The 11,976-nt window shown below is 45.5% G+C and overlaps 3 protein-coding genes across 8 annotated transcripts; 1 reads left to right on the top strand and 2 right to left on the bottom strand.

Annotated features, from left to right (window-relative positions):
- Nucleotides 1-204: 204 nt before the first annotated feature.
- On the top strand, nucleotides 205-2,193 carry LOC115771057 (IST1 homolog). 6 transcript variants are annotated; one of them, XM_030716606.1, is made up of 6 exons: nucleotides 205-318; nucleotides 375-570; nucleotides 635-1,382; nucleotides 1,456-1,518; nucleotides 1,788-1,850; nucleotides 1,957-2,193. In XM_030716606.1, the coding sequence occupies exons 2-6, from the start codon at nucleotides 389-391 to the stop codon at nucleotides 2,167-2,169; spliced, it is 1,269 nt and encodes a 422-aa protein (XP_030572466.1). In that variant the 5' UTR covers nucleotides 205-318; nucleotides 375-388; the 3' UTR covers nucleotides 2,170-2,193. The 6 variants fall into 6 exon arrangements, 5 of the variants coding, with proteins under 5 accessions (XP_030572466.1, XP_030572465.1, XP_030572468.1 ...); XM_030716605.1 differs by having other exon boundaries at nucleotides 206-318; nucleotides 381-570; XR_004018915.1 differs by lacking the exon at nucleotides 205-318 and having other exon boundaries at nucleotides 325-570; nucleotides 1,666-1,850; nucleotides 1,957-1,983.
- Nucleotides 2,143-3,110, bottom strand: LOC115771066 (ribosome maturation protein SBDS). The gene is made up of 2 exons (XM_030716618.1): nucleotides 2,959-3,110; nucleotides 2,143-2,899 (listed from the first exon to the last, which is right to left on the bottom strand). The coding sequence occupies exons 1-2, from the start codon at nucleotides 3,087-3,089 to the stop codon at nucleotides 2,272-2,274; spliced, it is 759 nt and encodes a 252-aa protein (XP_030572478.1). The 5' UTR covers nucleotides 3,090-3,110; the 3' UTR covers nucleotides 2,143-2,271.
- A 184-nt stretch (nucleotides 3,111-3,294) lies between these two features.
- Nucleotides 3,295-10,037, bottom strand: LOC115771060 (radial spoke head protein 3 homolog B). Its single transcript, XM_030716611.1, has 4 exons — nucleotides 9,835-10,037; nucleotides 4,561-4,651; nucleotides 4,088-4,503; nucleotides 3,295-4,028 (listed from the first exon to the last, which is right to left on the bottom strand). The coding sequence occupies exons 1-4, from the start codon at nucleotides 10,035-10,037 to the stop codon at nucleotides 3,506-3,508; spliced, it is 1,233 nt and encodes a 410-aa protein (XP_030572471.1). The 3' UTR covers nucleotides 3,295-3,505.
- Between the last annotated feature and the right edge of the window lie 1,939 nt (nucleotides 10,038-11,976).

The following is an 11,976-nucleotide window of genomic DNA, read 5'->3' on the forward strand; positions in this document are numbered from 1 at the left end:
TTACATGAATTTGTTGAAAAGCTTATAATAATAAAATTACGTGCATATTCATTAAACAATAAAACAAATCTTTTATTTTAATAAGATTGCCTGGTTTTTAATAAAAATATCTAAATTTGTTCTAAGAAAAGATGAGATAAGCTAGCATGACAGTTGTTAAAATTCAAAAGATTATTAGGAATTATTATTTTTGATGAATCTTTGATATTAGATATCCCAACGGTTTTTTTGTTAAGCAAAATTTAATGTATTTTGTTCCCAATAGTTGGCAGCACCAGCCCGTGACGTCACACAAAGAGTTTGTTTTTCCCTAATCAAGTGAATCATCCATAAAGAGAAAATTATTGTAAATAGTAGACACTGACTGAATTCAGCTACAGGTGACAAGATGTTCTCCAGTGGCCCCAACTATAACAAACTCAAGACAAATCTGCGCCTAGCGCAGAATCGTCTCAAGTTGCTAGAAAAAAAGAAGGCGGAGCTCACGCAAAAGTCCCGCAAGGAAATAGCCGACTACCTCGCTACAGGTAAAATAGAACGGGCACGCATACGAGTGGAGCATATTATACGGTAGGTTATTTGCCTATTCCAATGGCCAGCTGACAAGTCTGAATATATTCTAAACCATTTACAGTGAGGATTATCTGGTGGAGGCCATGGAAATTGTGGAAATGTACTGCGATCTGTTGCTGGCACGCTTTGGCTTGATACAGCAAATGAAGGAGCTGGATGCTGGCATAGCCGAGCCGGTGTCAAGCCTTGTTTGGGTGTGCCCTCGCTTGCAGAGCGACATTGGCGAGCTGAAGATCATCTCTGACATCTTTATCCAGAAGTATGGGCCACAGTTTGCGGAGCATTCGCGCACCGCCACCGGTGAGCATTTTGTCTCGGAGAAGCTGATGCACAAGCTGACGCTCCAGGCGCCGCCCAAGCTGCTTGTGGAGAACTACTTAATAGCCATTGCCAAGAACTACAACATCGAATACGAGCCTGATCCACAGGTCATGCAGGAGGAGCAAAAGCCCGATCAGCAGCATCATCTAATCGATTTGTCAGATCGCAATAATCTTAGTGGTGGCGGCGGCGGCGGCGGAGGCGCGCCTGCTCCGCCCCAAATGGGCTTCATTGGCTACCCAGCAATGCCACAGCTGCCAGATATGCCACTGCCGCCCAGCAGTAAGCCATTCAACTATCCGCCCTTTGGTGGCAGCGGCGGCGGCGGCGGTGGTGGTGGTGTTGGTGGAGGAGCCTGTGCCGCTCCATCTCCGATTCAGCCGCCGCCACCATTTGCATATAATATACCGCCCAATCAGCCGCCGGCATCGACTTCGGCGCAGGGCAAGTGCGCAGAAGAGAAGGATTTGAATACGAATTTTATAAATGTAAGTAAATGGTTAATGCTGTATTTTCAATGCTGAGCTTTCTGCATGTCCTTGCATGATTGTGCAATTTTAGCACGAAACTAAAACCAACAACGGTGAGTCGGATGGCTCTGGCAGTCCGGACGAGAATATTTTGGTACGTTAGCGACGCGTAGTATGCCTGGACATGGGCCAAAACTAACTTGCTTTTCGTTTACCCCCCTTTACTTACTATAACCCAAACGTATCGTCGCTCCGTTGTCTCGTTGTCTTTGTGGCGTCACGAATGTGCGTGTAAGTGTAGAGAACACAATGAGTCATGGTCGTGGTGTCAGCTTTCTATTCTTCCTGCTATTGCCGCTTATGATTATATATGATTTCATTATTTATGATTTTATTTACTGAACTTTTTATTTTGCATAACAGCGCCCCAAACCGCAAAATGATCCACCGCCACGTTACTCCTCGATTAATCCCGTTAATTTGCAGGTCAGCGACTCGCTCTTGACCCATACGTCGCAACGACGCACACGATTTCTATTTACACCTGAATCACAAGAAAATCATGTACTGATAATTGCCTTTCTCGCTGCAGAATGCCAACAAACCGAAACCTCAACCTCGATCAAAGCTGCCGCCCGGCGGACCGGAGCAGCCCAGCGCACCGCCACCGATGGATTTGCCATCGCTGCCCAACGTGCCGAACGATTTGCCGGATGTGCCAGGCGGGGACAAGCGCGGGGATGACGATGAAATTGACTTTGATGAACTGTCGCGCCGATTTGAAAACTTGAAGAAGCGAAAGTGAAGCAACTGCCAACACTCACGCCCTACAGTTTTAATCTTTATGCATTCAAAATTTTGTTAACAATAATAATCAATTATATATTTTATACAAGTCGTTTAATGTCTAGAACAGCTCATCGCTCTCAACAACTTCCTTGAGTTCGAGCAGCTCCAATAGGCCTTTGCCCTTGGTTTCATTGCGCACCAGCTCGTCTATGACGCGATACTGGCCGGGATCGATGAGCAGCGTCAGATGCAGCGTTGATTCCTCCCATTCTTCGTGCTCGACGGCGTTGGCCAGCTTGACAACCGCATCCTTTAACTTACCGCTTCCCTCCTTGCCGGCAAAGCTCACACGCAGCTTCATGCGCGAGCGCTCTATGGGCATATGGTCGCGCAGCATTTTGATTGCCTCCAGAGTGTTCTGCTTGGTGTTCTTGTTCATCTTGACGGAGAAGTGTGCATCCTTCAGAGACTTCTCTATGATGGAGGCCGGATACGGACGACGTGTTTCGGGATTTACGCAAAGTGCTGCTACACTGTTGACTATGCTATTGAGCTGTGAGTCCAGCACACTGTGTCGCTCCTTCTCTGACACCTGCAGTTCGCCTTTGCTCAAGATTTCCTTACAAATTTCAGTTTCATCCTTGGCGCCGAATGCCTTCACCAGCTCATCCTTTTTAGCTGTCTGTCCCTTGGACACATTAGTGAAGATGGTGTGCGTCTGCAGCACCTCATCGATGTCCTTTTCGCTGTGGAAATCGGTTCAGTTTGTGAGTCATGCATATCTCGCATGCTTGCATTATTTTACCTGTTGTTGCGCCAGGACAGCACCTTGTTTTTATAGCAGGCGATCTCAAAGCGCTTTCCAGCCTTCTTTAGCCTCACAATGGCCACATTTGTAAGACGTATTTGATTTGTAGGTGTGAATATTTTGGACATGCTGGACTGTTTTGATTGTTCGGTGTGGCTGTAGACAGGCAAGCCAAATAATACCAAACATATCATAAAAATACCAATATTTGTGGTAAATTGTTTGGTTTACAACACTGTCTTGTAACGGCTTCCAGCAATTACGTTTAGCTTTTAATTTTTTTTTTTGTCTTTATTGTTGAATACTCCGGTAAAACATAAACCTTTAACAATATTTGCTTACTTTTGATGCAACAATATTCGCGCCAATGGAATTGTGTGTGGCAACATGCGGCGGCCGAGGCACGCCCGCTTGTTGCCAGACACAATAACAAAGCTGCACTTTGGATTTGTTAGTATGCACTTAACGACCAACGGGCGCGCCTCAAACTCAAAACTGAAGTTAACCAAATCATATCTTATTTTATTTATAATTGCTGTCCTCCTTACAGATGTGGTGGCTCTGGCGGCGGCTCTGGACAATCAGAATATTCAATTTCCGGCTCGTATGGGCATGTCTCCATATCGTCGAGCATGCATCCCTCCTCTTCACAAATGCCGACATCTGACGATGATGGCTCGGTCTCCTCTTCTTTGTAGTCGATGTAAGCAGCTGCACGCTGTTTGATAATCTCCAGTATGATGGCTGTGAGTATCTCGCGAGAGTCCACAATGTGGCCCACTTCTTGGGCAACCTCAGCAGATAGCCAGGGGCAGATGTCCTTCGTTAGTTGCTCCTTCTTGACAGCATCGCTGGCCGGCTCAATGTTCTCCAGCACCTCTGGCACCAGGCTGGCAATGTGTCCCTGCAATAACTTAGCGGCCGTTACGCTCTTCTGCATCTCCTCGTCCAGCTCCTTGGCAATGGCATCCTGGCGCAAGCGGCGATCCTTCTCAGCCTGCAAACGCAGCTCCTCGGCTTCCAAACGTCGCAGCTCAGCGAGCTCAGCCTCGCGTTGAGCCAGGAACCTGTAATGAGAAATGTGTTAATAGCTTACATTTTTTAAAACTAATTTCTTTGTACGTACTCCTCCTGCTTGCGGCGCAGCGCTGCCAATTCCATTTCGTGAGCCACTTCCAGCATGCTCTGCTCTATGCAGGCATCCACGAGTACATCAATAATCGGCTGAGCTTCTGCATCAAAGTGAAAGAGTTCGCCGTCGCCAATCTCGGTGCCCACATCAACGCCCACTTTGGCGGCAACATATGGAGGCGTAGGCGGCTTCTCCAGGAACAAATCTGTTTGTGTGTCTACTGAGTACTCCGGCGGACGTTGAACCAATTTCTCCAAGTATTTTTCTGTCTGTATATTTTCGTGCTTCCTGCCCTTCACTGGAGGTGGTGTGCCCAGGACATTGCGCTGATTGCGGCACTGCATCGATCGCTTGCGGAGCATATTGCGGCGCCGTATCTCCGCAGCCTTGTCGAACGGATCCACCTCCGCCTGCAAATCGAAAGCGATTACTCACGGGTCAGGGCTGCTGCCGGTCTTAACACTCACCAGCATTGACGGGGTACCAAAGTTGCTTCCCTTTATGACGCGACGGTCATACATCATGTTCATGTAGGGCTCTGGCGGCGGCACGACGGGTCTGGAGTGAGTCAAAGCGGAGACGAAGGCAATTAGTAAACCTCGACCTAGTTCAACAAACCTGCGACGACTACTTCTTGGCTAGCTGAGCACACTTCTCCCCCACTCGTGTATTCATACTTATTTATACCGAAATCTGTTGCACTGTTCAGGCGATAAACATCAAATTTGTGTGCTGCACCCACATCTCAATGGGGGCGCGAATGCTTGTCAAGTCATCTCCGATTCGAATCAATTTCCGTTAAGTTCAGTACACTTTTGGGTCATTGGATGGAGGAGCTAAGCGCATAGCCCACTTTTAATCGCACAAGTAGAATTAAAGCCTTCTTGCTACACAAGTTTAAAGAGAGCGCAGGACTTGGCACTTGCCCCTGGACTGGTCAGTAATTTATGACTTGCTTATTTATACACATATATGTAGAGGTACGTATGTATATAACATTGTCAGACATTGCACTCCTTTGGGCGCTGGAACCTGAACTCGTGACCTATGCAAATTTTTCAGTTTGTTGGCGCAGAAACTGGCCCACAAACAGGAAGTCAACTTGAAGTTGCCAGCCAAGGAGCAGCACCACCAAAAGGCAAATGTCTGCTATCCGGGGCGCTACGAAGGAGGTGTCTCTGGGTCTGGGTCCTGAAGTACAAAGCAATCAACCAAAATGACGACTCCAATACGAGTAAATAGTAAAAATAAGCTGACCTGTGCGGCAGCAGAGAAATGTTCAGGTGGCATGTGAAACACCTCTCCAGTTCTTTCAACAGATATACGTAAAGTAACAGATTTTAGAGAGATTGAAAGATTATCTATATGAATGAAGAGGATTTTATAACGACATATTCCGCTGTCTAGGTGTAGTCTTTAAGGAAAGCTGTTTTTTTTAGTGATCTTAAGCCTAAAATATAATAAGAATACCAGTTTTAGAGGAATATGATATAAGTCTTAAACATATGAATTATGTATTAATGATGTTTAACTTCATATAATATGGCAATAAAGTAAACATACATATGTACACATCTAGACTGAGATTACGAGTATTAAATTGTGTCCATTAACAAAAAGAACTTATTTATTGTACATGCATGTACATAAAACTTTGTAGCCGCACAACTGGGCAACACTTTGGCCATATACAAATACATATTCCTATTTTTATTTTCATACGAATCACATATGTCGTTTGTCCAATGTCCTGCTGCCTTACTTCCTTCTCAGTTCTTTTGTTTCTGGCTTTATTATATGGTATTTAAGGTAAATTTCCCACCATTGTAGCACATTTTATAGACTGAACCCATCGAAATAGGTACAAAGGGTATATTTGTTTTGTGGAAATGTATGTAAGAGGGTAGAAGGTAGCATTGCCGATACCATTAAGAATATATATTCTTCATCAGGGCAAAGTGTTGAGTCGGTCCCATCTGGACGTAGGCTACAAATATCGATACAAACCGATATTGAGACTTAGCTTTTTTAAGTATGAGGTAAAAATGTAGAGTTTGATATACCCGACTACAGTATAGAGTATACAAATAAAAACTTCGTCAATTTTTGAAATAATTAAAATCTTTTTTGAAGCTAAAGACTTTTGCTTTGGTATAAATCATACATTTGCTTGCCATATTTAAGACCTGAAAGTTCAATATAGATCGGACTATAAACACCGACGAAATCGCTATAGCCAGTGTAGGACAAAGGAATGAAGAGGAAGCACATTCGCTATATAAAGTGTGTTTTTTTGGTATGTAGAAATATGTCGAAAGAAATTGGAACATTTGTAATGACAACTTGACCCTGGGTGCAGGGTAACTTCTAGTTGGGCACTGCCGACTAGAGCAGTCTTGTTTTTGTGCTGTAATTGTTGTTGCCAGCGCCAATAACATCTTGATTTAAATTATTTAAGAGAGAGAGGGAAGGAGTGCAGGGAAATAGGCACGTTGCATGACACATTGCGATGTCGATGTCGATGTCCATTCTGTGTCCTTGCTGAGGGATAGCAAAACTCATTTCGCTAACGAACGCGGCAAATAAATTAATCAACATTGGACTTAAAAATTCCAAGCGAATTGAAAAACATTTCAAATTGAAATGTTGACGCCGCAATCGATAAGCAGGTTGCTTGAGTAACCACCAAGCCACGGAACCACCACTGGACAGCCCCAAAGTGTGTGGCCCACGCTCCCCGCCTCCACCTTGATTCGCATTTGAATTTATGGAAATATTTTGTGCTGTATTTAGCCCATGTTCGGTGGTTGGGGCTTGGGGTTTGGTAGGGAGGGGGGGGCAAGTTTTTATTACCTCTTGTCGCCGTTGTTGCGTCGCTGCTGCAGCTGCTGCTGGAACTGCGCCTTAGTTATGTGCAGGCCACCGGCCAGGGATTGGGAGTCGGGCTTGGAGGCCGAGGCAGCCGCAGCGGCGGCTGCTACAGCGGCCGTGGCACGCACTCCGTTCTGGCGAGTGGAGGCTTTGTTTTCCTTATCAGCTAACGATATCTGGCGGCTGGTGTCCTTGTTCTGGCTATTGTTGTTGTTGTTGTTGTTGGCATTGTAGTAGCTGTGCAGGATCATGGGGTAGGAGGAGTAGGCATAGACATGGCGCCGCAACATGGATGCGGGCAGCATCTGCAGCTCATGCGGCGGCGGCAGAAATATGCCCGTGGGCACCGTCGTCTCGAAGCGTGGACGTTCCATTTGCTTTGTGGCCAGCCAGGCGCCGGTGCCGGCGCTGCTCCGACTGCTAGCACCGGCTGCGTAGTTCTCCTCCGGCGCCAGGAAGCGCAGCTTCTGGCTCAGCTCATCGGCAAAGCTGCGCACCTCCTGTGTGCTGCGCGAGAAGAACGAACGCGTCGTCAATGGCGGATTGGACGAAACGCTGCCCGCGGCGGCAACGGCTGGCTGATCTACATGTTCCGTCGCCTGTTCACGTATTATGGGACGCACTATGGCCTGATTGGGCTTGTTGTTGTAAGGGCTTTGCTCGTAGTCTAGCTCCACGGAGTTGTGCAGCACGGAGAACGCGTTGGTGACCACGTGCTGGAAATTGTACGGGCTCTGATAGCGCTGCACGTTGTAGACTGGATAATTGCTGCTGTTGTAGTTGTGGTAGTTGTTGTTGTTGTTGTTGCTGCTGTTGCGTCCTGGTGCATATGGATAGCTGGTGGCAAAGGAGAAGTTCTGTGCACGCTGCTCTGTCTTGGTCGGCTGCTCCGGTCTATTGTCTGGGAAGTGTTCTGGATTTATGTGCTGCTTGGGGCTGCGGTTCGACTCTGGCATGATCCTCTAGCGTTGTCTTACAAATCACACTTGCTCCACACCACGCATTGCCCGCGTATAAATAGCCACAATTGTGTAGACACACAAGAAAGTTAATCAATACTTTTTTTATGTTTTTTTTCGTTGCCCTGTCCTGCCCGTGTCCGGCCTGGTGGACGGCAAGGAGCACGCGTTGTACCGCACTGTTCGACTGGCGAACGCCAAATGACCGCAGCACTCGGCCCTCGGTCGGAGCTCGGCCATCGCATGCCTCCGCTGGTCACTCGGCGGGGTGGCTCCCCCCCAGCCCAACAGCTGCAGGAGTTGCCACCGGCCACCAGCTTAGGTCGGCTCGGTGTTGGGGACTCGCATATGCCAACAATTAACTGCCTGTGTCGACTGTTGCCGCACACTTGAAACGGCGCCAAATTCGCTTTAGCCAGAAGCCAAAGCCATTTGCATGCCGCATTATGTACTCCACTTGAGTTCGGCAAAAGTTGGCGCAAGCTGGGTCGTGTTTCCAATTAAAAACGTTTCCTGGCTGTCCACCTCGTTATGTGGCGTGTCCTTGAAATTGGCACAGCCCAAAGCTGTACGGCTGGTGTTTTAGCCAAGTGTCGCATTTCCGTTAATCCACAGCCCTCGCACCCTAGAGCGGAGATGACTTCACGCATTTCGCTGACATTGAAATGTAGGTGGGTGGCGCCTACTCGGAATCGCCCTGTCCCTGTGCCTGTGCCTGTTCCCATTCCTGCGGCGAAGTCAATGGCCAAGGTCAATTGTAAGCTCCACCTTAAGCAGTTGTCGTGTGCCACTGATAAGCGGAATTAATGAAGTCCTCAAGCGGTCAAGTCTTTTTCTGGTGAATTATCGACGCGTCGCACATGGGAGGCGTGGCTGCCACAAAGGTCAAAGGTGCAAAGCTTTCGAAAGGAGACGCTATCTTCAAGGGCAATCAACTAGTTGGCTATATGTCAACAACATACCTCTATCTCTATATATTATATTCAATTAGGCTATCTTCAAATATGATCTGTGCTTTTTAGTGGCGTGTAGGATAATTCTCCTTGATCTAGATTTCCAGATAAAAGCGCGAATTGTGTTCCATAAAGGTAGACACATAAAAGATATTATTACCAGAGAATATATATGAAGCTTAAGAGGAGGTCACATTATTAAATTCAAGTCGAATTCACAAAAAGAATTTGCCCACCCCCAAAGTATAAATTACTTTGGCACCCAAGTTTCCTTTAATCTAACCATATTTGGTAGATGGCAACTTTGGGTGGAGATCAAATTTAGCCCGCAAATTGAATATGAAAATATTTACGGCATGCAATATTCTCAGTACAAGGGGCAGAATTAATTTAAGAAAACTGAAATGTTTTATAATAATTGGTTAATTATATGACAAGCCTAGGTCTAAGCCCAAGCCTGGATCCAAGGTCGTGCAAAATCAGCTGCACGAATCAAAGCAAAGTGCAAGGAAAACTTGGGAAAGTTTTAAATGGAAGTCTCGCTTCATATTTCATAGCTATATCATTTAAATAACCTTTATATGACCCGCGATTGTCACAATTATCGCAATGTTAGCTTGTCTATTTTTGCATTTAACGACATTTATAGCTACAAACTGCGTCAATTTCAGTTTTCAGCTCCAAATATTCAACACGAGCCACTCGTCTATACGGATGCCATATTGTTCCTGTGCTCATTGTTGCGTGCCTTGGCTGGCAGGTGAACATGCCACCAAGTGTTAAATAATTGATTTACGCAATTTATGACGGCTGCTTCTGGACAAAACTTTCGTTTTCTGTTTTCTTTGGTCAATCAGCCGGCAAAGACGGCTACTGAATTCATTGACCTCACCGGGCTATAGTATGGTATTTGACCCCTTTGGGTCTACGGCCCACCCAGAAATCTGTGCAAACTTACTTGGGACAACCTTTGATTTTGATGGGCTTTGGCTGGCTGGCCCACCAGAAGCTCTGTTTGCAGGGTGGCGCCTCACACGGTTTGTCCTGCCATTTGAGCTGCATCTCCGTGACCTCTGTGCGTGTTACTCCTGTGCTGAGTAGGTCCATGCCGCGGCCGTTGCCCTTGCTGCCCATGGGCACACGCTTTGGAATCGTTGGCATTGTTATGGTTCTTCACACTTATTGTCTATGTTTTTAATATATATATATAATTTTAACTTATATTTTTCTACTGTGGTTGTAGCTAAAATAAAGAGTATAAAAAGCTTGTAGGCCGACACATTTTACAAAGCCTGTTGATCGTATTTGATAAGTATGCACTTTGTAAATAAAAATTTATAAATATATTTCTGGAATTGCTGGCTTTTCTCGACATTTGTTGTGTTTGGCTGCGTCGTATCCAAAATAAACAACTGCGGAATTTTCCGGGTTTCCATGGAAATCTATTGTCGGCATTGTTGCATAGTCAAACTGTTGCCTTTTGTGGGCTGGGATTGGGTGATGTTTGCAGAAGCATGGATCTGTGGTTTGGCCAAACTCGCAAATCTACTTAAGAACTCTTTACAGGGATAGAAATCATACACTATTAACGGCGGTAATGTTACTGATGTAATGTTACTTAACATTTCTCGAAAATGTTATGAAAGGCAAACAATATTAATATTCTACAAAAACTGCTGATTCCCGTTTTGACAAAGTTAAAGGCTTAAGTTTGTTCGAATAGGAGATACCTGAAGCATATTATAATGTGTGATGTCGGCGGGATATCGGAAAGACATGGTTGTTTATATTAATGGAAAAACTCAATTCCAATGTGAAAGAATCACAACGACTGCATAAATTTGAGCTGTGTGTTTTAACAGCCACTGCTTTACTTTGTTAGGATGAGTTTAAAGGCAAGCAGTGTACACGAGCAGTTCATTTTTAATGTATACACACTGCTTTCTACACACAAACGGCAAGCAGTTTAAAGCAGTTAAATTCGAATTAAATATATTTGATATGAAAACTGATTACCAAGATAAATTGTTAAATAGAAAAACCTATTCTTAAATAATGAATGCCAAGCCTAGCTGTTGATTCGTTTGCTGTCTCATGCACAAAATATATATTCATTGCAGTAGCCAATTTAAAGGAATTAAACGAAATGCTCATATCCGTTCCAAGTAAATCTCTAATCCTCAGCTCATCCCAGTAGTCGTTCGATTAATTAGATTCCCCCGTCAAACTTATTTCGTATCGAATATATATTATACTTTGAAACGTATGTCATTCGACCAGCCCTCACAATCAGATCGGAAAGGAACGTTTTGTTGAAATTACATGGCCTTACTTTATTGTTTTGCTTATTCATTAACACTGAGACGATGCCGAGGGCTCTCATTGAGCAATGACTCGCCTGTCAACGATGACGTTTGACTTTATGCCCAACTTATGGCTGCGGAGGCGAGGCAATAGTCCGATGGGGGTGGGTGATAATTGGTGTGCGCGTGTGTCGCCGTTCGCTTCTGGTGTCCTTTTGTTTGTACCCCTTTGTGCAGGCCCATATGGCTGCCTAATAAGATCACAGGAATGGGCCGAGACGACGAGCCGGGTCTGTCTATAGTATTGAGCAAACATCAATAAGTGCCATGACGTTTGACATTTCGCAGAGAGAGAGAGAGAGAGGTCTCAGCTCCGTTCCCTTGTCCGTTCGATGTTTTTGTTGGCATTTAAAAGGTTAATGATGCCCACTCGAGCGGCCACACAGGCGCTGCCTGGCGACGTCTGGTGACGACGACGACGACGACGACGACGACGACGACGACGACGACGACGACGACGACGATGACGATATTGATAATCTCCGACTGCAATTTCCACAATGTTTTGTGTTCGATCATTTGCACTGATAGGTAGACGAGGCTGCTACCTTTCTGCGAAAGGTCCAGAGAATGTGTCCCACTGTGTTTGTTGTCAAACAAATCATTTACAGATCTTTCTGCCCAACACACACGCGTAGGTGTGAGCTGCGATTTTCCAAAGAAAACCAAATACTCGTTTACAATTGAAGTCGCACTCGAGTTTTGATTAATTTATTGCTCTACCGGGTACAACTCAA

Source organism: Drosophila novamexicana, unplaced genomic scaffold, assembly GCF_003285875.2.
Source record: "Drosophila novamexicana strain 15010-1031.04,08,12 unplaced genomic scaffold, DnovRS2.1 tig00000024-arrow-pilon, whole genome shotgun sequence".
Lineage (NCBI taxonomy): Eukaryota > Metazoa > Arthropoda > Insecta > Diptera > Drosophilidae > Drosophila > Drosophila novamexicana.

Excerpts from the sequence above, each read along its gene's own strand:
- LOC115771057 (XM_030716606.1), top strand. The coding sequence starts at position 389 with ATGTTCTCCAGTGGCCCCAACTATAACAAACTCAAGACAAATCTGCGC. Across the intron at positions 1,383-1,455 it reads TGAATACGAATTTTATAAAT|CACGAAACTAAAACCAACAA; the intron begins GTAAGTAAATGG and ends GTGCAATTTTAG. Across the intron at positions 1,851-1,956 it reads TTAATCCCGTTAATTTGCAG|AATGCCAACAAACCGAAACC; the intron begins GTCAGCGACTCG and ends TTCTCGCTGCAG.
- LOC115771066 (XM_030716618.1), bottom strand. The coding sequence starts at position 3,089 with ATGTCCAAAATATTCACACCTACAAATCAAATACGTCTTACAAATGTG. Across the intron at positions 2,900-2,958 it reads CTGTCCTGGCGCAACAACAG|CGAAAAGGACATCGATGAGG; the intron begins GTAAAATAATGC and ends CGATTTCCACAG.
- LOC115771060 (XM_030716611.1), bottom strand. The coding sequence starts at position 10,037 with ATGCCAACGATTCCAAAGCGTGTGCCCATGGGCAGCAAGGGCAACGGC. Across the intron at positions 4,652-9,834 it reads AAAATCAAAGGTTGTCCCAA|ACCCGTCGTGCCGCCGCCAG; the intron begins GTAAGTTTGCAC and ends GACTCACTCCAG. Across the intron at positions 4,029-4,087 it reads CTGCGCCGCAAGCAGGAGGA|GTTCCTGGCTCAACGCGAGG; the intron begins GTACGTACAAAG and ends TTCTCATTACAG.